Here is a 24,423-nt window from a genome sequence, read left to right as displayed (position 1 = left end):
CAGTATAAGAACTTTAACTTCACAAAAGCCTACAGTATCAGCATGCAGTATCAGAAAAATATAACTAATATAAATGGTTTCCCCAAGCTAGAAAAAGGCATGGGCTGAGCATTGCTAGAATGACGTATCTATTTATTAGCTTTACTCTGAGCAGTTTCCACACATTGGTAATTGTATCCTCATATCATCTCTGTGAGGGAGGGATTTATTATTATCCCCATTTTATAGATGGGGGAATTGAGTCACAGAAAGAAGAATTGACTTGCCCATGGTCACAGAGTGAGTGGCAGACTCCTGACTCCTAATTTAGTGCTTAATCACAAAACCATCCTTCCTCTCTATGAGAGGGTGGAGAATGACGGAACAGGAATTCAGTCACAAAGCAGTCCTCTCACACTTTATAGCCCATGAAAATAGTGGCAGTATTGAGGTTAAAGGCAACAAAGGGAACCAGTCACAGCAGAGAGGCAGGGAGAAAATAACAGAGGTAATAATATTAAGGGTGAACATCAAAATGTTTAGGTGTTCTGTAGTTATAAAAGAATCATTTGTGGCAGGTCACTTGCCAGACAGTGATTTGTTTCCCCCTCACATGGGTTAGCTAATTTAACAATCTTCTTCTTGTTATCTTGTGGGCCAGATCCTCAGCTGCTATCAATTGGTGCAGTTCCATTGATTTTAATGGAGCTGCAGTGCTTTATAGCAGTTTAGGATTTGGCCCTGAGAATCTGATTCTCATCTCACTCCAGCTTGTGTAAATCAGAAGTAACTCCACTGAAATCAGTGAGGTGGAAAACTGATGTAAGAAAGAGGAGAACCGGGCTCAGCGCCTGTAGTGCCAAATGATAGATTATACTTGACATTGGGGCCCAATCCTCCATTCCTTGCCTTCTCAAAACTCCCTCTGCTCTGTTGTGTCAAGTGTCCTTTGAACACAGAGAGGGAAGAAAGGGGTGGCATGTTTTTTCCTGGACTGCAAGGCCATGCTATTAATGCAATATTTAGGACTCTATTTAGAATAAACAGGGCATCCAGTCTGGTTGAATCCCATTTTTTATATCCCTTTTAAATGTCATCTTCTTTGCACAGAATCTGAAATAAGGTGCATAGCGAAAACACTAACTTTTCTGATATTTTTACTGAAATACAACATGAAAGTCATTTTCCTCTTAATGGGGGAAAATGCACTTTTATAGGCTTTAAGAGACTGTAGATCATTCAGCTTGAACTGAGTCCATCTGGCTGAAACACTGGATTTTGAAAATATCTTGGCAGCCCCCATTTTTTTGCACACTGAATGTTAATTGTAAATGTTTACTCATTTAGTGTTTAATATTGTGGCTGGCCATAGGGATACAATGTCAGCATTTCTAGCTGCCTCTTGAGGTGTGCAAAAAGAAATAAACTCCAGAGTTATCTTCCTTTAAACTCATTTTATTATTTATTTCTTTGAACTTGTTTTATATTTATATTTACAGAATCAGGTGAAAAAAGAAGAGAAGATAACAAGATATAAAATATAAATATGTTTAGTCTTCCAGTCCAAAACCTCAAGCTACATTAACTCCTCTTTGAAATTGCATATTACTTTAAGAATAGCCTTGGCAGAGTTCAATTTTTATTTTTTAAATAATTCCGATGGACAATATCTATGTTTACTTTTAAGCACATTTTTCAATTTTTATCAATTAAAATTTTCACCATTGTGGTACATTGGGAGAGGGAAGGTCAGACAAGAATTATTTTATGACAGTAGACATTGAAATTCAAAAAGTTAAAGCCTCATAACCATTACAACACAAATTGTTAACATCACATGTCAAAACATGCAAAGTAAATATCCTTAAATAAAACTTTGTAAGTTTTCAAGCAGCGTTTTTCTTTCTTTGCCTACCTATACATTTCTGTGATCCTCAGTGGAATTGTTTCTCCATCAGTTTGTGTGCAGACGGTGAAATCGACATTTACTGACATTGACCATTAAAAGGCTAATCCTTCCAAGCCAATTTATGAGTAAACAACATGACAATGATTTACAGAAGATAGATAGGAATATCCTTCAGTTTTATATCTCAGTTCCAATTATTGTTACAGTGAGAAAAAAGTGGGTGGAGGAGGGAATCATGCATTCAATTTAGCACATGGCAGCAATAATGGTTGTGGTTTTTTTTTTAAAGTAGTATACATCCCTAACATCCACCTTCCAGATGGTAGTAATATCAAGGTAGGTACAGTTTTATCCCAAACAGCTTTGCATTGTGTCTATAATTCTGACTAGATTCAGTTATGTCAGTCATCCATCATATCCAAACTGACCACAGACCTGTAGGTGCTGGGAAGTGCATGAATAGGCTGGATATTATGTATGTGTTACATTCGCCTGAGCACTCACTGGCATCCAGATGGTCACCTAAAGTGGAATGTCTAGTGATGTCACCACAGAGTAAAGCCAAATACAAACTAACTGATACTGTGACATCATTCCTAGATGCATCTTCTTTGGCCATTCACAAAGCCAACCTCACCCATTTGGAGTCCTTTTGGGAAGACAGTTTATTTTTGTGGGTATCTGCAAGCATGTATAGATATTAGACATTCCCACTATGATCACTCTCTACTATGGGACTCAGACTTCACAACCTTAGCTGCCTTTTGGCAGCTCCTGAACTTGTCTGGGCATTTCTATTTCTCCACCCTGATAATCCAACTTGTACATGTGTTAAATTAGTTTTCCATGTTTTTTTTTTCCCATCCTCCTGTTTAAACCTATTCTGTTAAAAAAAAGTACATGTTGGGTGAACAAGTACTGTACAGCAGTGGTTCTCAATCAGGGGTCCGCGGCCCAGTGGGGGTCCATGAACCCTTTCAGGGGGGCCGCGAAGCCTTGTGGCTGAAACCCGGTGTCCCGAGCCCCAGTGCTGAAGCCGGGAGTGGCACAGGGTTGAAGGCAGCACCCCTTTCCCCAATACTGGAAACAGTGCAAGGATGAAGCTGGCGGCCCCCCTCAAACCAGGAGTGGCACGGGGCTAAGGCCAGCACCCCGCCCCCAAGCCCCTGAAGCTGGGAGCAGGGCAGGGCTGAAGCTGGAAAACTCCTCCCTCCCCCTCCAACAAGCCAAGAGAAGCAGGGGGCTGAACCAGAAGCCCCAGCACCTACCTCCAAAGCTGGAAGCCCACACTTGGAGTCCCCCCGCCCACAGCCCCTAGTTACCCCCTCCCTACACCCCGAGCTACCTCCTTGCATGCGCACAGGCCCTAGCTACCCCTCTCCCTGCACTCTGAGCGGTTTTGAAACTTTTTGAACTGAGTCCCCACTTGGAGTTACATTTTTTGGTTACGTTCCCGCAGCCCAGACAGGCTGGGTGGCCTCCTGAGTGGAGGTGGTGCTCCCTCCCTAGATCCCGCCTTGCAGAGCTGGCTCGAGCCCTTGCCCCCCAAATAGAAGTAAAACTAGGTCTATGCCCAAGGGTCCCCCATCCCCCCCGCCCGGCCCACAGCCCCTGCTGGGCCCTGGTGTTTTTATAGCATGTTGAGGGTGGCCTCAGCAAGAAAATGGTTGAGAGCCCTTGCTGTACAGCACTAATTGGTAGCTAGAATATATCCTACCTAAACCTCAACAAAAAGGGAATTTGTTTTGCTTCCCATTCCTCCACCAATGTTTCTACTGAATGGTGACATATATAGATATGGCTGCTGGCAAGCCAGGTGCCAGTTCATGCTAAGGTCTTCATGTCTCATCAGGACAATGACAGATACAGAGCTGGAATCTGACTGGCTCACTTGTGAGTTAATATTGATAAAATAGGTATCGGAATTATAAGAAAGTGTTTAGTATTTAGACTTTACTGAATGCTTGTGAGTTGCTGCATGCATTAATCTCACTTGTAACATCTGTGCTCCATTTGGTTATGTAATATTTGAGTAGTTGTATGGTGAGCCTCTGTGACAGTGTGAATTGCCATCCAGGAGAGGGACACTAACTGGTGTGAAGAGCTGCTTTTCTACAGAAATTGTTACGCCATTCCCAAAAAAGAAGGCCCATCAATACCAGACAGGCTATAGCTGCATCTTACCCTCCCTATATGTTGATTGAGACACCAGCAACAAAAGGACTAAAGCCTATTCTGCTCTTCTCCCCATGAGTCATGTAAGTGGACTTCTCCCATCAACTGAGTTTGCATATAACAGGAGGGGCATAAAACCCCCAAACCAAAGGATGTTGGATTCTAAGGGGAGGGAGAGGCAAGGTATTTCTAGGAATAAGCAAGAGATCTCCAGCTGCTTAGCCTGGGTTAGCCCTAAAGGACAAATGGAGCTTGCTGATTATAGAAACCTATATTACCTTTTGAAACCTAAGACAGTAACTCATTTGTGTGACTGTGTGTGCTTGCTTTAACCTTGTAAAAACCTCTCTAATTTCCTTTTGCTATTTAATAAGTTTTCATATAGTTTACTGGAGGACTGGCTACAAGCATTGTCTCTGGTGTGAGACCTAAAGCGCAATTGACCTGGGGTAAGGGACTGATCCTTTGGGATGAGGAGTACCCTGAATATTGCTGTGATTCATTTTACACGGGGCCATCTATCACAGAGATACACTCTCCTGGGTGGCAAGACAGACCGGAGTACCAGAGAGGACTGTCTGGGACTCCATGTTAAGGCTGTTAAAGTGCTTGAAGTTCTGCACTTGATGTAGCTGATTGGTGAAATCTAAGTTCAGAACTCACCAACAAGTTGGAGTTTGTGCCCTGGTTTTTAACTGTCTGCCCTGAGGCTGGTACTCATGCTTGTGCATCACTGTTGGGAGCAACACAAGGTTCATATGTGGAAATAGGCCAGCTCACTGAAATAACAATAATACAACAGAGCATATGGAATGTTTTAAAGAAGAATCAGTTCATGGAAATTACATTAGTTTGCAAAATTATACCCTCATCTTACTTTTTTTAACCACAACATATGTACTTTTAAAAGAGCTAATCCCTGCCAAGGTTAGAACACGAGAAATACACTGCCAAAAGCCTCCTTTATTTCTTTATTGTTGGCATTCTTCCTCACAAAAACTGCCTTAAAAATATACTCCAGACATGGGGCTCAGGCCTGGTTCACACTTAAAAGTTAGGTCAACATGGCTACTGCACTCAGCGGTGTGAAAAATCCACACTCCTGAGCACAATAGCTATGCCAGCGTACCTCCAGTGGTGACATAGTGAGATTGATGGAAGAATGCTACCATCACTCAGGGTGGCAGCATTCCTACACTGACAGAAAAACCACTTCCATTGCTGTAGGCTGCGTCTACACTACAGGGTTACGCCAGCAGAGCTACAGCACTTTAGCTATGAAATTATAGTCCCTGGAATGTAGATGTGGCCTAAGACATAATTGCTGGCAACATGAATAAATGAACAGGTGTGGAAACAAAATAAAAGTATAAAATGATAGCTCTGTCCAAAGTAAAAATCTGAAGAGATATTAGTTTCATACTGAGAGACATTAGTTTCACATTGTTATTCCTTTTTGGTTAAATGATTTAATCAGTACATTTTAGAGCTTGCAAAAGGTACCAGACTGGGAACCTGGGAGAGTTAATTACTCTAGGCAGTATATACTTCCTGATCCTACCTTGCCTCAACTGGAATGACAACAATCTAAGACCTGGCCTAAAATTAAAGTTAGTTAAGGAAAAATTCCCATTCCCACCTAACCCCAAGTGTAGGTGCAGCTTTGTCGATGGAAGAGTCCCTCCATCAACCTAGTTACTGTTGTTAGGGGGAGGGAGAGCTCAGTGGTTTGAGCATTGGCTTGCTAAACCTAGGGTTGTGAGTTCAATCCTTGAGGGGGCCACTTAGGGAATCTCAGGCAAAAACAGGTCCTGCTAGTGAAGGCAGGGGGCTGGACTCAATGATTTTTCAAGGTCCCTTCCAGTTCTAGGAGATTGGTATATCTCCAATTTTTTATTTTTTGGGGGGGGAATGTGGCATTCCTTCCCCTACAGAAAAAGTCTTCCGTCAGCATTGACTGCATCCACTTTACAGGATTATGCCTGCATTGCTGTAATAACCATTGTTCATGCTCCGAGTCTAAGCCATGTTACAGAGAATTACAACAGGAAAAGTGAATTTTCCCACCTTAGATGTTTACCGTTCAAACTTGGACAACACATGAAAACATAATCCCCTGAAAAAATTAGCTACACTATTTGTTTGCCTTGAACAAAATACATATATATCTTTGCATTCATTGAGTACATGGAAAATAATTTAACTCATGATTGTTTTGCTGTGCAATAGTTCAGAATACCTGACTTTTCAGTGAAATGGTTTGAACATTTTCTTCTTTGACTTAACAGTCCCTCCACTGTAGTAATACTATGTAGTGCCCAAACAAGATTCCAGCTCATTGAGAGCTCATAAATTTCTTGTGCTTCTGCCTAGTCTTTATTTTATATTTTTGCACCACTTTTATTTCCTTTATTTTCTTTGCAGCTGCAGAGAGATATAGTAAGCTACTGTAAAGTATTTTGAAAGCAGAGCCTCTGAGTAGTTTCCAAACTGCATACAAGCAAGTTATTCTTTAAGCTTGTTTTCTTTGGCTTGGTGTTAGCAGCATAGAATGAGTCAAACAGTATTAACTTTCAACAGGGAAGTGATGTGGTCAACCAAAACTTTTCGTGGCTAGATTGTGAAGATAGGTAGAGCAGGTAACCAAGACCAGCCCATAATGCAGTGGGTAGGCAGGAAAGGCACGCAGATTCTTAGTAATTAAGTCAATGTTACAGCCTAAACTTTTCCGCCAGTTTGTGTTAAGGTTACACCGTAGGCTTACAGTTCCTGATCAGTCAGTCTTAGAAAGCTGATCAAATTAGTTCCTTGCCTCGAACTATTATACTTTGGATGAAAAGTTTGATGCTGTATAAAGAAATGGGAGCACTTTCCCTCACTGGCTGGTTTAATTTCCCTCACATATCTCCCCTCCTCCGTTTGTACATACTAATCCTCACCTGTTCAGGGCTAAGGAGAACAAACAAGTTGCTCTTTCTGTGATATGCAGGCTAATATTGTTTCAGATATCGACAGAGTGTGCTGTAGGACAGACAAATCTTTCTCAGTTACTTCACAGATAGAAGTACGCAGCCTCCTCTATACACCATTCTCGCTCTCTTAGGACATAGAGTCGAACTCCTCTGGCAGAGGCCATTGCACAACCAAAACATGAACAGCCTAGCCCCCATGAAACACCTTTTAACATTTGTTAAAACTCAACTGCTTTTTCATTTTGCCCATTGTGGCTAATAGGCAAAAGGCAAGAATCTGAATCACCTCTGGAACAGACTCCTTTTCCAGGAACTTGTTCATTCCAGTGTATCAGAGAAGGATACAACGATGACAGCCTCCAGTGTTTCTGTGTGTGTCTACATGAAGGAAACAACTACAGCGTCTAATACCAGAAGACAAGTTTTGCTCTGACTCCAGCATAAAAGCATTTTTACTTCTGGAAATTAACCCCAATGTGAAAAACATGGATGCTCACTGAGAAGCAACGACGTTGTGCAGACACAAAGCTATGCCTTCACCCTGAGTGCCTACCGGTCTGTTAAACTCCATAACTAAGAAAACTTCTTACTAATCAGGACTCCAGAAAAGCTCTGCATTTACAGCAGATTGTTTTGAATAGCACAGCGTGGTGTAGGAATATTTGACAATTTTTGCTTTTAAATTCCGGTTCTCAGGGGCACAACTCCCCACTCCTAGCCCAGCTCTGGGAGTAAGTGACAGGGCCTAGAAAGCAGAAGAACCACAGGTGTTCTGCTGCATGGAGGTGGAGAGAGGAAATGGACTGTGGAGATGTGTTATGGGACTTGGTGGAACTCCCTGGCACACACCACTGGACTTTGCTTCAGGGCAGCTCTCTCAACAGCAGTGCAGAAGGCATTTGGGGGAGGATGCAGAACAGGACAGAGGCAATGCCAGTAGGTCCACAAACTATATTGATCCATTGGCTAACCACCCTATGTGGTAGGCACATAGACAGTTTATGTGCTGCAGCCTGGAAACTGCAGTTAGTTGATTGCACAGCACATCCAAGGCTTGATTCCATTTCCCCCGACCCCCTGCAGGGCCCCTACAGAAGCTTGAACCTCTCATTGCCTGAGGCTTTAAATCAAGGATCAGAATATGGTCCTTAATGACAAAGGAAGACTAAGGAAAGACAAGACCAATAAAATCTGAAAGAGTTAAACTTCCCAGTCTTGTGAGTTGCTGAGCAACCTCACTCAACATTGATTTCAGCGGAAGTTGAGAGTATTCAGCACTCTATAGGAATGGTTCCTAAGTGAGAAGGAACAATCAACACGTATATATCCAGCTGTCTACTTTGTGCTCTTTCTTCTGCCTGCTAAAGTAAATATATTATGTTAAATAAAATAACTTGATTAGGTTGCCTTGCTTACACACAAGTCTACTTGGTATTTCCCCATATTCCTATGGAACAGTCAGAAAGACGTACTTGTTCACCAGCCTTAATACTACAAGGTTCTCCTTGGATAAATGATGATCACCTCTCCTCTGTGCACTGCAGCGGTTTGGCAGTGCTGCAGAGTCATCTGGTGAGGAAGTGGAGAATTTACTGCTTTTTTAGGGAGGGATTTTCAAATGCACTTGCACAGGCCTAACTCTGCTCCAATTGACCTTATTGAGAGTTCTACCAAGACTTCAATGGGAGCCAAGTTAGACCAATGTTGAATATGTCTGAAGATCCCAGAATACAAATACAAGTACAAATAAACACTGTAAAATATGCACTACCGTCAATAAATGAGAACTATGGTTGTAAAAGCAAATACCCACTACAGAAATTAGGTCAACAAGAATGAAAAGATTTAAGAGAAATTGAAAGATTTGGTGACTGTTTTAGATTCAAAATTGAACAGTTTGAAGAAAGATGGATCAAGTAGGATGAATTGATGATTACAAAAAACAACTAAAATAACTTTTATAACAAAGTGCATTCTTACTGCAATTCCTTCCCTATACTCCCTCAACTCTGCTATATATCTGACATCCTCTCATTTACTGCTCATGTAAGAAAGGAACTTGTACTGTTAGCAAAACTAGAGACAAAGTGGTTGAGGTAATATCTTTTATTGGACCAACTTCTGTTGGTGAGGGAGATGAGCTTTTGAGCTTACACAGAGCTCTTCTTGATGTCTGGGAAAAGGACTCAGGGTATGTCTATACTACTCGCTGGATCGGCAGGTAGTATTGATCTATCGGGGATCAAATTATTGCATCTAGTGTAGATGTGATAAAATCGATCCCCGATCGCTCTGCCATCGACTCTGGAACTCCACTGCGCTGAAAGGCAGAAGCAGAATTGACAGGGGAGCAGCAGTGGTCAACTCGCCACCATCCTCATGGCAAGGTAAATCGACCTAAGATATGCCGACTTCAGCTACGCTATTTGCGTAGCTGAAGTTGTGTATCTTAGGTCAACCTTCTCCTCCTCCCCCCTCCCCCCGCCCAGTGTAGACCTAGCCTCAGAGTGCCACAGCTAAATACAAGCCGGAACAGATAAGGAGTAAACACATGTTGCAAGACACCATTCAAGGTGAAGTGGGCAGTTAACACTTCTACAGCTGTAGATTGTTGTAATGAGCCACAAATCATTTTTGGTGTCTATCAGAGTTACGAATTTATGCTCTTAGGCTCATGAAGATGTTGTGTAAGTTTCCTCTCAGTGGTCAGATATGGAGCGATCATTTTGTAACAAGTGTTCACCCATGGGTGAAATGGTGTTTCTGTCTTTTATCTTTCTTCTGTGTGAGTTCATTTGAGAGCGTAGTGATTGTTTTGTTTCATCTACATAGTTGTCGTTGGGGCATTTAATGCACTGGATGAGGTACATCACATATTGTGATAGGCATGTGTATGACCCATAGATCTTGAAAGGTGTGTTATAGGGGGTATCGATCATTATAGCAGTGGAGATATGTCTGGGATTTTGCATCTGTTGTTATGCTAGAGTCTGGTACTGCTTTGAGTTGGTGTCCTGGTCCTTGGGGAGTTTGCTTCTAATGATGAGCTTGGAGGTTGGAGGGCTGTTTGGGTTCCAGTGTGGGGTGTAGGGGACAACTATCAGTGTGCAGTCAGAGGTCTTTATCTCCTGTATTAAAGCGAGTTCTCCCGGGATATCTGCAATCTACTTTGCCTTCACCAAACAAGGGCATTCCACCAGAGGTTTTAAGTGTGTTAAGGTGTGTATCCCGGACTTTCTCCTTGGAGCATGTTCTGTAGTATCAGAGTGCCTGGACAGAAGATTTCTTGGTGTGTTTCGGGTGGTTACTTGATCGGTGAAGTAATCTGTGTGTTTCTTGTTTCATCTTCAAAGTACTTTACAAACAACAGTCGACTGATCCTCTCGTGAAGTAGGTGCTGCAATTAGCTAATTAAAACTCCTAGGAATGTAGATGGGTAGAGCTTGTATATACTGAAGTTTTTTGCACAAGTGTATCTACAAAAGCATAAATATTGACTTACACTAGTACAACTTATCCCACAATAAGTTGCACTGCTGCAAGTCATGGCTTATACCAGTGTAGCATATCTACACTAGGGATTTGCTATAGTGAAGCTACATCAATTTACCTTCACTGGTGCAAAAACCTCACTGTAAACAAAATCTTGGTATTAATTTACCATTGTGGAGGTAACAAAAATATAAGACACAAAAAGGTTAAGAGATTTGCCAAAGATCACACATAGATGCACGGCTAAGGAAGGACTAGAACTCTGGAATTACTGTCTTTTAGGTCTGGTCTTCCCTATGGGGAGATTGACGCTGCTGCAGAAATGGCAGAGCACTCTCCGGTCAACCCCAGTACTCCAGCTCTTTGAGAAGAGTAAGGGAAGTCGAACAGAGAGTGTCTCCCATAGACACAGCACAGTGAAGGCACCAGGGTAAGTCAACTTAAGCTATGTTTACTCTAGCTACATTATTCATGTTATTCATGTAACTTAGGTTGACTTACCCCATAGTGAAGACAAGCCCTTAGTCTCATGCTCTTACCACTGGAACATGTCCTGTCTCACACCACGAGTCACTATACCTAGCTTACTCCTAAAATAAAATATTTTCTCAGTGAAATGCAAACTCACATGTCAGTGTATCATTTATAAAGCTGTTTATATTATTATAAAATAGGTGTCTATCATAAATGACAGCAGAAAAATACCCCACATTGAATAGATCTAAATTACCAGTCATATTACTCTGTTACGGTCTAAGAATAGATGGGCCTTGTCCCATGCCCTGAAAGTCAACAGACTTAGGCCCTACCAGCCTGGTGGTGAGTTTCAAAGTAAAGGGCTTTCCACTGAGAATACCCTGCCACTGGCCACAAGACATTCAAATCTTGAGACTATCATGAACACCTCAACTGTTGCAGTATCACATAAGGAGAGGAGAGAAGGGGTCTCTTCAGGTAGCCAGGATCCAAACCACAAAGGCCCTTATAGATCAGTTTCAATACCTGAAATTGCACCTTCAATGAGAAGTCAGTTCAGACTTTGAAGAATTGACTTAATATTAACCTCTGAAGCTGCCATTGCCAAGCAGGTAGCCAGCAACATTCCATACCAACAACGTCTTCCAGATGGTCCTAAAATGCAAGCCCTTGTAGAGCACGCTGCTATAATTCAGTGCCATCCTGTAAACATGTGTGTGTCATAGGCAGACCTATTTCGTCATAATTCAGATTCTTTTCAGAACATACTATCACTAGTCACAAACTGACAACACAATTTATTTCTTTTATCTCTCTTGCTCTCATTACACCCTACAGCAAAATGGTTTTGTTAACAAAATAATTTTAAAAATTAGAGGGTGGAAGAGGCAGTATACATACTTGGCAGGGACAATTAGCATCTGCATGACATGAATTTTATCTTTTGTGCCAATATTTCCTTGCTGCTCTGGGACAATGCAAAGCAATCCCAGTGACTGATAGATTGCTGGGAATGGCCTGCATTTTCCATCTGTTAAGATATCTTTTCTTCAGCATGCCATGTTTCCTTTTGTGTATGCTCACATAGTGCAGTGTTTTATTCTGCTTAAAGCTGAACTTAGTCACTGTTCCTCAATGGTTTCTCCAACATGACTCACATACGGAAAAAAATGTAAAAAGAACACAAGTAATGAAATTATAAAGACAACATACATATTAAGCTGTATAGTTGAGATTTGAGCTAGAATGTTTTGTAATTTCACACTGCTGCTGTACACTTCTATATGAAAATTATATAAGCTGTTTAAAAAGTCTTTGTTGTGTACTCATAATTTAAACCCAGAAATCCTACTCCCCACTAAGTATTAATAATACAAGAAAATACATGAATACAGAATATGCACACATCCGTGCTCAATCATTTGTGTTCATTTCATTCTTTGTCTATACACGATCTATTTACATTGGAAGCTCTTAGGGGAAAAGTACCTTGGCCAAGATTTTTTAAAAGTAACTAGCAATGCTGGGTGCTGATCTTTAGAGGACAAATGATCTGTGAAGTGCTTAGCACACAACTGGTTCTAGAGAAGTAATAAGATTCTGACTCACTCTCTCATTTTATTGTCTAGCAAGCCAAAAATATCATTTAATTTTTTCATTTGAATTTTCTGCCAAATAATTTGTGAAATATTATAAATCCCCAGGTGAATGAAAGGGTCTGATAAGTAATCGGTGAAACCCTGGGGGGTACCATCATTTTATGATGGTGACACAGCCACTTATTCACATGTGATTTCTACATTACAGTTTGATAGCAATCTTTTCTTAAAAATTAGTCTCAGTTCCAAAGAAAGAAAGAAAGGATTTGAAGGCGTTTAACATTATTTTAGTTCATTGAGACAAAAAGAACGACTTGAAAAATGTTTTGGCTTTCAGTCAAAGCTGTGTTTAATAGAAACCGAGTACAGACACAGAAGTCCCAAACTAATTTATCATAATTAATTTACTCTATAGGGTTCTAGGGAGTTAGCAGATTAGTGCAATATAACTAGTAAAATAAGTTTTCACTTTTGGGACCTAAAGCTTTTATCTAACCCTCACTTGACAAAATCTAACATATATTGTCAAGTCAGGTTGTACAATACAGTAGGTTCCAAAGCAATGCAATAGTTTTTCCTTGTATACAAGCCCTAAAGCAAGGTTTAAAAATGGTAGTTGTATAAAAACCCAGTGAGATCATCCATCCCAGATGTGAATGCACAGGGGACCATTTATGCACAGATCTCCCAGCTTCCCTGGGAAAGAGAGGCAGAGGTGATGACTTTCTGAGTTCTTGGGGGGTGCTCGACCCCTGTTCTGCCCCAGACCCTGCCCCACTCCACCCCATCCCCCAAGTCTCCACCCCATCCCAGATGATCGCAGAGGGCGAGAGGTGCTCGGAGGGAGTGAGAGGAGCTGATCCGCATGGCAGAGTGGGGGTGGGAGGGCTCGGGGGGAGGAGCAGATCCACAGGGCTGCTGATGGGTGCTGAGCACACACTATTTTTTTCCCATAGGTGCTCCAGCCCCGGAACACCGACAGAGTCAGTGCCTATGAAGAGAGGGATCATCCAGTTGTGGGCACTGCCCACTCTCCTCCAAGCCCTGTGGAAGGTGCTCTGTGGATCCAGGGTCTGTGTAGAGAGTGGGGAACAGACTGCACAGGTCAAGGGAAGAAATGGACTGGCCAGACACACAACGTTTCCTCTCCAGCCCTGGGAAGAATTCCCAGAAAAGATACCTGGGAGAGAAGGAGGGGCAATCACCCAATGAAAAGGTCTCCATAAGAGGATCCTTGGAGAGTTCCTTCCTCAGAGGCACCTTGCATAGGTTTTTCCATGGAAAGGTATGATCTCATCCCTGATCTTTACAGCTGGGATTTAATCACTTACTAGCCTCTGGACAAGCTGCTGTTCTGCACTTAAATACACTGAATGATCAAAGGTGGATCACAATTGATCAAAGGTGGAGAATGAATACTGGCCTCAGTCTTCTTGTTAATGCTGCCAGCTGGCAATAGAATTGGATAATGTCTGTCTGGCCAGCCTCTTTGCCCTGCTCTACACTACACAGTTAGGTCAACATAAGGCAGTTTATGTCGACCTAACTATGTCAGTGTAGACACTAGAGCCCTGCTTCCTAATACATGAGCCGTAATACACAGACATAACCAATCTGCCTCCACAAGAGGGATAGGGCTGATGTTGGTGTAGTTAGGGTTACTTACAGCAGCCTTTGGCTGTCATTCTTGCCAATTTCATGACTCTATGCTGGAGCTGTGAAACTGACAAGAAAGTCCTCGGCACTCTCAGCCCAGCTGTTGCTGGGCTCCTTGCTGAGAATCTGCTGGGAACCCGGGCAGCTGCCCCCCTCTCAGTGAGAAGTGGGCAGGCAAGAGCCAGATGCTGTCCCGCTCCAGGTGGGGAGCATGAAGCCGAGGGGGGGGGGGCACACCAGGTCTCCCAGCGGAGAGCAGGGAACAGAGAAGGGGGGGGCAGCTGGCATGGAGCTGGGAGCCCATTGGGGAGCAGCAAGTGGAGCTGGGAGCCCGGCAGCTCCTCACACTGCCCTTCTTAGGTAGGTGGAAAGACTCCTGGTGAGGACACATATCACCTGTATTAGGTTGACGTAAGTTTTCAGCACAGACATGCCCTTTGTTACATTCTTCCTCAATTTCTGCTCAGCAACCTACACCCCAGACTGCTCCTTGAGAGGAGTTCATACAGTTAATTATGTATGGCCAAAATTAATTGGGACAACCATATATTCATGCTGAACAAACACCTTTAACAGTCAGCTTTTGCCTGGACAACTCAGCTTAAAAAAAAAAAAGTCTGGTGTAAATCTACAAATCCTTTTGAATTTACACAGTGCCTTCAGCACACAGCTCTACTAGGGAATCACTTCAAAGCTGTGAAGTTAAAACAATCCAAAAGGAAGAACTAAAAGAAGTCAAAGGAAGGAAAATCATTTTTAAGAGCAGCCATATGTCAGACAGCCTTAGGGCCATATTTAATTTAAGAATCATCATCATAATATTTCTATCAAGTTTCCAGGAGCAATTCTCTTGATCTGGATACTGCTAATGATTTTTCCCATGGACTTAGTTCATAGAAACATAACTTGCTTTATGAGTCATAAAATTAGAGAAGATGGAGTTGAAAATGAGCTCTTAGGTCATCCTATCTACTTGCCAGTGTAGGATGTTTCCCTCTTATACAAAAGTCAAAAATAAGCATTTATGAAAAACTGGAAAATGAAAACTTTTAAAAAAATAAATAAAGTAGTGGAGGAAGAGTCATGTCCTTTTGTGACATGGCTCTATGCACTACAATAATTTTACAAGAAACACTGCATAGATATACATATTCAGAAAGGCAGAAAAAAATGTAAAACCAGACACAATTCTGAACTAATTTGTACATGCAGTTACCACACATGGAAATCTGGTATTTACATATGCAAATTGACTAGTAAACAAATAATTGGCCATTGCCACACACAATCATTGTAATCAAGTACCCATAAAGTACATAATTGTGCAAGCATTTCAGGATCCACATCTGAGAAATTTGGTTTTGTACATATCTATGCAGACATGCACTCACAGTAGTATGTGGCATATTATTCACACCTTTACACATCACAAATACTTAACTTAAAAAAATCCAGGAGATAATGAATAATGTTTTTACATCCCTGGACATCTGTACTTTTCTACTTGACAAAAATAGCTTAAGATCACGTTACATGTTCTTGTTTTACCTTTTGCCCATCCTCTGCACATAAATTAAGGAGGCAGACAGCTTTCATTATAAAGCCCTAATACGACACCTCTATAACTTTGTGTCAGACATGTTTGACCAAATAATCGCTGAAGACAAGAGAGCACATTTCTGCAAAGTTTGAAGACAGTTTGTTGATCTGTGTTAGGTTCGGGTTTTTTTAAGTTAAAGCTCATTAAAAATTATTCTGGTTTGAATTTTGACCTTTGTCTTAAATTTATTCTTAGCTCAAAAATGGCTTGTTGCTGCTTTTTTAAACTTTCCATACAGTGGAAAACTATATTTGATGACTTTAAAGTAATTATATTGTAAATATAAAACAAACAAAGTTAGTAAAACGATTTTTGTTGTTGATAGGTTTAGAACTAATTCTGCACCTATTGATTTCTATGGGAGTTCAGGGCCTAGTCTTGTTCCCATTAATGTTAGGGTTTGTCTACATTACCCGCAGGATCAATGAGCAGCGATCAATCCAGCGGAGGTCAATTTATCACGTCTAGTGAAGACACGATAAATCGACTGCCGAGTGCTCTCTTGTCAACAATGGTACTCCACTGGAGTGAGAGGCTCAGGCAAAGTTGATGGGGGAGTGTCAGCAGTCGATTCACCACTGTGAAGACACTGCGGTGAGTAGATCTAAATACCTCAACTTCAATACTTTATTCACGTAGTTGGAAATGTTAGCCATGGATTTCTGTTGGAGCAGGACTGGGTTCTGTGTGTGAAAATGTTGCCTTCTACTGATTGATTTCCACTTAAGGTATGTCTACACTTATGGCATGGGTATAAATAGCAGTATGGACAGTGAGGCATGTCTTAGGCAAGCAGGGTGCCATATTACACATGAACCCTCAGAGTATATACAGGCCGTGGCTCTCTAGCTGCCAAAGCAATACCTCCAAAGTCTACAGTGCTATTTTTTACACTGCCTCCTTGCTGCCAGACCCTTTCCTTGCTGCTTCCCCACTGTCAAGAGAGTTTCACTGCCATGGGTAGCTACATACTGCAGTGACAAGTGTGGACACAGTCTGCCTTTCACTGTGACACGTAACTACATATACTCTGTGTGCTGCTGCAAGCATAGACAAGATCTTAGAAAGAACATCACGATATTTATACAAGAAGTAGCTCATAGAAGTATTCCTTGGGCTCAAGTGGTAGAGACTTGTGGTTTTAGTCTTGAAGGATCGGGGTTCAAGGATCAACTGTGCAGGTGTGTGTTGATTTATTGTGAAGAGGGGATAATCTTTCCAAAGTTAATGTTGCAACCACAGCCCCACTATAAGGCTGATTTTGTGCTCTTGTAATTCTGAAGGCAGATGAAAAAAAGAAAAGAAAACACCATAACAAGTTCCTCATGTTTTCAAATATTTAGGGTTAAAACTCATTGGTAACCAGAACAATTAAAATTTTGTATTAGGATTACTACCTTAACTCCGCCCCAGCAGAGGTGTCAGGCTGCTATTGTGAAAAGTAAAATATGAGAATTGACATTTTTCTGTCTGAACCTTGGGTACCAGACCAATGCTTGGGAGAGACTACCAGTCCTGAAAGCACTCTTAGTAGTGTGCCTGCCCAAGTGTTTCTAGCCCTGGCAGGCTGCAAAATACTGCACCTTAAAATCATATTATTTTGATTACCATCTTGGGTTTTATTCCCCCCTTAAAGTTCAACTTGATGTTTGCAGCCAATATATCACAAGCCACTAGAGTTAGAGATGAGAGACACTGTCAAGTCAAATTTGACCCTCAATTTAAATGTCATAAAAATATGTTTTTACAAAATACAAAACAAATTTAAAAAAGCCCGTCCCTTAAGATGACCAGAAACAGGACCACGACTTTAAAGATTTCTGATAAAAATATAATCCCCGTCCCCACATACCTTTATTTAGGCCCCAATTCAGCAAATCCTTGCAGTAGGTATAGCACACTGGGCAAGGCTATTTGTGTGTCAATGAAAATGCAACCTTAGGCTATGTATGAGCGTATGTAAGGCTAAGCACCAGAGACAAGGCTCCAGAATGGGCACTGATATGCCTCCCATGTTACCTGCAAGTGTACAGAGTTTGAAAAAAAAGTGTAAAGGAAAATGGGCATATCTGAGGGACCCTGGGGAAGGCGTGCTCATGAGGCAGTTAGCTATGTCCCGCAGACACTTATGCATGTATGTAATTTTACTTGTGTCAATAGAGTTTTGAACTGTTTCTTTTTTAAGTTGCAACCTGATTGTGAACTATTTCTTTCTAAGCAGTGCTTCTTTTGATCTGGTCCAGGTCTGAACATAGCAAAGCCCTGACCTTGGAACAGTGTGATTTTCAATCCCTGCAACACACAGCATGGAGTACAAGGAACCCCTTAAAATATGTTTATGCAGATAGCAGTAATGCAAGCTATTTTTGTACAGATGACTGCATTTGATCTTATTGATTCAAGAAATCCAAAGTGCCATAATCACAGAGTGAGAGAGTATAGAAAAATAAGGTATGCTTCAGTACTCCCTCAATTGCCTGAATGTTATGAGAGATACTGAACAGAACTAGATAGTGGAGGGAATTTTCAGTCTAATTAATAAAAATCAGGTGACATGACATGGTTTAGGAGAACTGAGGTTTACCCATAAGCCTGTTATAACGTGTGCTTTGGGTAGCATCTCTTCACTGCATTGACTGGGGCTGGATTAGGCCCATATAATCAAACAGTTTGCTGCATGTTACTCAGCTATCTAAAGAGTATTGCAGATATCAAATATATGTAACAGTTGCTGCAATTCAATAAACTCTTGATTGGATATCAAACTACAGTACTTAGTAGCAAATGTTCTGTTCTTTTATATACAACAGATTATCTGGCAATAATGGGTTATGTGTCTCTATCAAAACAAAATTTGACCCTTTAGTACTATGTGCATAAAACTTCCTTGTGTGTATTATTCATCTTATATGTTTGACTTCCCTATGACAAATTGAAATTGCATACAAAAAGGCTTTTACATGTGTTTGAGTTGTGAAGATACATATGTAGCTTCAGTAGGGATGATTTCTTTACTTCCTCCCTTAAATGTAAAACCTTATTAAATATTAACTATTATGCCAACTGAGCAATTGATCTAAACCAGCAAGTAGATCAGCAGAATGATATTGTTTCTTAGAACTCTATCAGACACATATTAAAAAACCTAAGGCCGACCTGATATCTGTAAAATCTGAACATGGCCAGGTGACTGTGCATGCAGATCTAGTATTTGCATATACAAATACCTGTTTTGCATGCACAGTTGGGTTGTTTTCTAGAGATATTTCTCAGGAACCATGTATACACCCATTCAAAAAAACAAATCAAAACATCAGCACCACACAAAAGAAAAGAAAAGAAAAGAAAAGAAAAGAAAAGATCCTCTGTGTTTCAAAGGCTGGTCTCAAATCCTAAAAACCCAGGGACCTGATCTTCAATATATTAGTCTAGCTGCAAATGCTGATTTACACCTGCTGAGGATCTAGCCCATAATTGCAGGCAACTAGTAAGAATAAAAGGCAGGTGAAAGCCTGAAAGTTTTCTAACCTACTATATTTATCCATTTGAACCTCACTGTTCTTCCAACACTCAGTAAATAATCCTGGCTTACAAGGATCACCCCCTAGTGGGTGTTCGTTTCTTTCTGTTCTCCTCTCCTGGGATGACTTCTCTTAAGCAACAGTTAGAACCTATGCCAAATGTGCAGAGGGAATAAAAGAAGGAAACCACAAACCTCAATTTACATCAGGGCATTTTGATAAAAAACATGAAAATTCTACATGAAGGTTAGTGACTGAGGTTAATTATTGCCTATGGTAATAAGCAGAGCACATGTTGCACAAGCATCTGATGACTGTACATCTGTTTTTTCCAAAAACTGTACTTGTGTGAAATTTGTGGATTTGTCCCTACAGATAGCAAATCTTTCATCTTCTATTCATACTTAATGCTTTAAAAAAATTTGGCAAGAACAACTGTCTGTGAAAATGTGTGCCCCAGTGGAGTAAATTCCATCTGTCGGTTTGAAGGGCTGTTTTTAACAATTACAGTTTTCCTAAGTTATAAACCAGCATGAGGCACAATAAACTATATACAAGAACATCGGTTGTCATCTTTCTGATTTTTTTTTTTTTTTTTTGCTTTTGTCTGCCAACTTTGAAAAGTTAGACTAATGGCATCTTGGGTTCTAAAGTTAAAAATCCTTTGACCATCTGAAAGTCAAAGTGACCAGGAAATGCTGCATAATGTACATCCTGTCCTCTTTTTACCCAATATCCCTTTGGTCTTATGTACTATACAAATCATACCTGTGTTTGTTGCCTTCAAGTGCAGAGCACTTCAAATACTTTTTTGAACAACAGAATACACTCGTGCAGAACTAAGCTCTAGAGAGGCATATTTAAAATCATTAGTGGATAGCCTTAGCTCAAAGTACATCCATTGCTCCCAATGAATCTTATATTTTGCTGCATTTAATTTGACAGGTGATGAACCCCTGTTCTAATATGGAATCTCACACCTGCATTAACATTGTTGCCAGATCACTTACTTCTGGGTTCTCGAGGTCCATCCACTGTTATCTTGATGGCTCTGTGATACGTGGCTACTTGCGGAGGATTTGTAAAGACTGTGATGGTTAGGGTGAAGCTCTTCCCTGCAACAGGAAAGCACATTACTCTCTTGCTGATAATTACAATACAACATGCACTGAGAGAATTTGTATCTGTCGTTTTCAACAGCTCGAAAACACATCATATTTTATTCTCTATATATTATATATGTGCCCATACAGTGAAGCATTTCACATGCACTTCAGGGCAATCCAAGGCTGTGCATATTCCATACATGGCTACTGCTCCAAGCATGTATAATGAATTGATTTACATTTAATGTTATTTATACTTTGTATAATACATAGTTTACAGCTGGACAGTTATATTTTAAATTATCCACACTACCACTTACAAATTATCTGTGTTTGTGAAGGGTGTTAGTTCACAGAGCCCTATAAATTATGGCTGAGTTCCAAAGCTGCCTAAGGAACCTGAACACACAATTCCCATTAAATCAAAAGGATGTTCAAGTTCTCTAGGAAGTGTTGAAAATCCCATGGTAGATGGTTCAAGCTAGTGTTAGATCAATTCTACAGAGTAAACAGGAATCCTTTAAAATACAGCGAAATCTACTACCATAGTTTCAAGAAATTATAGAGACAAGATTAAAAAAGATCTCTATAGTTTGCCTGAAGGGAATTAAAGAGTTCCATGAAGACATAACAGAGATCTGATTGTTCTGGATTTCCTCCACTTCCTCCCCCTTGTTTTAAACCTGGACAAGAATATTTTATACAAACTCAGCTTTTTTATTTTATCCCTTTGTGGGTAAAAACTTGCTTCCTGGATTTCTATGGAAAGTTTTGCTAAGATATTATGATGGGTTTCGTTATAATTCAAAGGGAAGACTTTTCAGATATAGTATTTTCACGCCATATTTCTGAGTTTTGAAAATTATTCGTTTGGTGGTTCAAAGGGAGATAAGAAATTATGAGATACGCCTCACGATTATAATATATTTAAATATTTCTGCTTCTGTTTTGGTGCAAACTCCTTTTACTCTCATTTGTAAAATGGGGATACTATTCCTACTTGCCTAGTGTTCTTCAGATTATTTAGCTATTGAATGTGTGGCATACTGACCATGTAAAGCACTGTATAAATATTAATTATTACTTTGGCATTTACAGAAATAAAAGGCTGACAGCACTACCTGTAGCTAATTTTAGTAGAGTTCTCTGAATGTCATGGGGGACATGGATAATCATAGAATTTTCAAGAAACACGGCCCTGATTTGGACAATGGGGAATTTCAGAGAATTGAGGTTATACTTGCATAGGCATGTGTTGTACAAACTTTCCCACACACCTCTACAGAAAGCACCTCATTGCTGGTCTCCAGCATTCCTGTCAACCAAGTCTCAGGGTTCTTCTGATGAAAGCTTCCCATTGTTATAGTTTTCCCTGTTTACCTAGATGTAGGTATTCATCCACGTGTGACGAGAATAAGATAGTTTCACTTTCAATAGTATCTGAACTCAGTTCTTATCTAGGTATCGGTATAGCCCTCAGCACTAATATCTGAGCATTTCATAATCATTAATGGTTTCTATCCTCACAATGTCCCTGTGAATTAGGATGGAGCAGTAAAGCACAAGTTAAATAAGGACTTGTTTACACAGTGGAGCAATACGCTCCACAGGGGTGTGAATTCTAGGGCACACCAATGTGTTGTGCACTAACTGGCCCATGTAGATCCTGCTGACATGCGCTAAAAGTTCCCTAGTGCATGCTAATTAGTTCCTTTCCAAACAGTAGTACATTAATGTGCCCTAGGGAACTTTCAGTGCACACCAGCAGGTTCTACATGGCCAGTTAGTGCACATTGTGTTGATGTGCTTTAGAATTTGCACCCCTCTAGTCTGCATTGCTACAAGCCCTAAGTGTCTCAGCCAATGCCACATAAATCTGTATCTGAGCTGGGAATTAAAACTCAATTCTTCTGCATTCCTGTCCTGTGCCTTCCTAATACCCTTCCAACCTCTGCTGAAAAGTAGCTCCAGGTATCGAGAGGAGCTGCAAAGGTGGCATAAAGGCCACCTTTGATCCATGCCTCAAGACAGTTGACCCCTGGCTTGCGTCCACTCAGCCAGACTCAAGGCCAATGTGTTTTTAACATTTTCTAAATACCAAATTGTATAACAGATCATAACAATTATGTTGCCAATACTCAGACTTTTCTATGAAGGATCAAAAATAACTACTATTAAAAACTCCCCAAGAAAATTAACACCCAAAACATGGGATTTTAACTAATATTAAAGGGACATAATCAAGCAAAAAAACATATCCTGTTTCTTGAAGAAAATGTTTTACATACTGTTATTACAAATAGCACCTAAAATGCGCATAACTGAAAGAGATTAGAGAAAAAAAATACTTTTCTATGTATTAATCTATTTCTAACTATAATGTTTCCAGTTTATTTATTTGGGACATTTGATAGCACTTAATGAGGCATTTTCACTGTTTCCCTAGCACAATCAGTCCCCCTGTTGTTTCTGTAGGATTTTCACACAGCACAAGGAGCGAGAAAAATATTTTTAATGGTTAAATGTGATTGTAAAATCAAAAAAATTACCAGAGAATCAGAACCAGGTGCAATATTTGTAACTGCTTTAAAGATATTCTTCAAAACTTACTAGATTTCAAAATGATGGTGCCTGTTGTGACACAATTTGGCAAAAGCAGGAAGACACCCACTTACCTTTTACAGTTTATAGAAGTCTACTTATTAACCACATGCTGGTTAACCACAGGACTACATAACCATATGCCTATGTGTCACTTACTGTTACTCTCTGATAATTCCACTGTAGTTCTCTGGCCATTTTGTTTAATTTGCATTTAGTTTTACTCATTACACATGTATTAACTACATGTCTGGTTGATTCAGGTAAAATTAGCTAGAAATGTATCCAACCTAATTTTACGTGAATAAATTCATAGGATGAATGCACACCCAAACTTTCTCCTTCAATCTGTGTATTAGTATGCAGCCTAAATCTGTGATCTCATTTTTTCCTAGATACACATGTGCCTATTACACACAGAGATGTATACAAACACACATGATCGGTCAAATCTGGTTATTAATATAAGATTAGTTTCTTGATAAATGACAGTCAGATTTCCCCAGTACACAGCCCTTTGTTAGCTAATGGCAAGAGATGAGACCCCTGTTTTAAACCATCCACAAAGCACAAATAGAAAGACTATGCATAAATGGACTAGAGATCATGCGCACTCAATATGTGGTAATTAAAATTGGAAATTACTGTGCATATGTAGGTGTATTGGGTGAGAATAGTGAAATGATCTCCTATGACGTCATAGAATATCAGGGTTGGAAGGGACCTCAGGTGGTTATCTAGTCCAACCTTCTGCTCAAACCAGGACCAATCCCCCGGCAGATTTTTTTTAACCCCAGTTCCCTAAATGGCCCCCTCAAGGATTGAACTCACAACCCTAGGTTTAGCAAGCCAATGCTCAAACCACTGAGTGATCCCTTCCTCCAGCCCCCTTTCTTTAATACTGCTAATGAGCAAGATATAGAGACTGCCACTCCCTCAGTAATTATCCATGGCAGCTCCTAACATCAAGGATGGGGCAGCTCTTGGTCCCAAGGATAAAACTTTCAGGAGCCTGGGGCTTTTTCAACAGAGGGCCCTTGGCTCTGGAATATACTCCCAGCAACAATAAAATAAGCCCAAATCTTGCAACTTTAAAAGATACAGTACAAAATTCACTGTTTCAGTAAATCAGATCTGTCCCCAGTATTAGGGTAGCACAACAGCTTGGCAATGTTTCTCCTGCAAGATCCCACCATGATTCCCTTGAAAAAACAATTTAACACAGGGAAGAGAACTAGTTGTATTTCTGGACAGGCAATAAGTAACACTTAATTTTGTATATGGTGCCTAGATACTATGTTGATGGCTACATTAGAAACTACACAGGAATGCTCTTT

At 40.5% G+C, this 24,423-nt stretch overlaps 1 protein-coding gene across 5 annotated transcripts in view; it reads right to left on the bottom strand.

Moving 5' to 3' along the window:
* Positions 1 to 24,423, bottom strand: part of RUNX1 (RUNX family transcription factor 1) — a 204,281-nt gene that overhangs the window by 40,171 nt on the left and 139,687 nt on the right. For all 5 annotated transcript variants that reach the window (XM_030578296.1, XM_030578270.1, XM_030578286.1 and 2 more), the window contains one exon: positions 20,390 to 20,494. In XM_030578296.1, coding sequence (XP_030434156.1) covers positions 20,390 to 20,494 — 105 coding nt within the window. The remainder of the gene's footprint in view (positions 1 to 20,389; positions 20,495 to 24,423) is intronic.

This window comes from Gopherus evgoodei, chromosome 1, assembly GCF_007399415.2.
Source record: "Gopherus evgoodei ecotype Sinaloan lineage chromosome 1, rGopEvg1_v1.p, whole genome shotgun sequence".
Taxonomy (NCBI): Eukaryota; Metazoa; Chordata; order Testudines; family Testudinidae; genus Gopherus; species Gopherus evgoodei.
The sequence above is the reverse complement of the archived record's forward strand: the minus strand, read 5'-3'. Positions and strand labels throughout refer to the sequence as shown.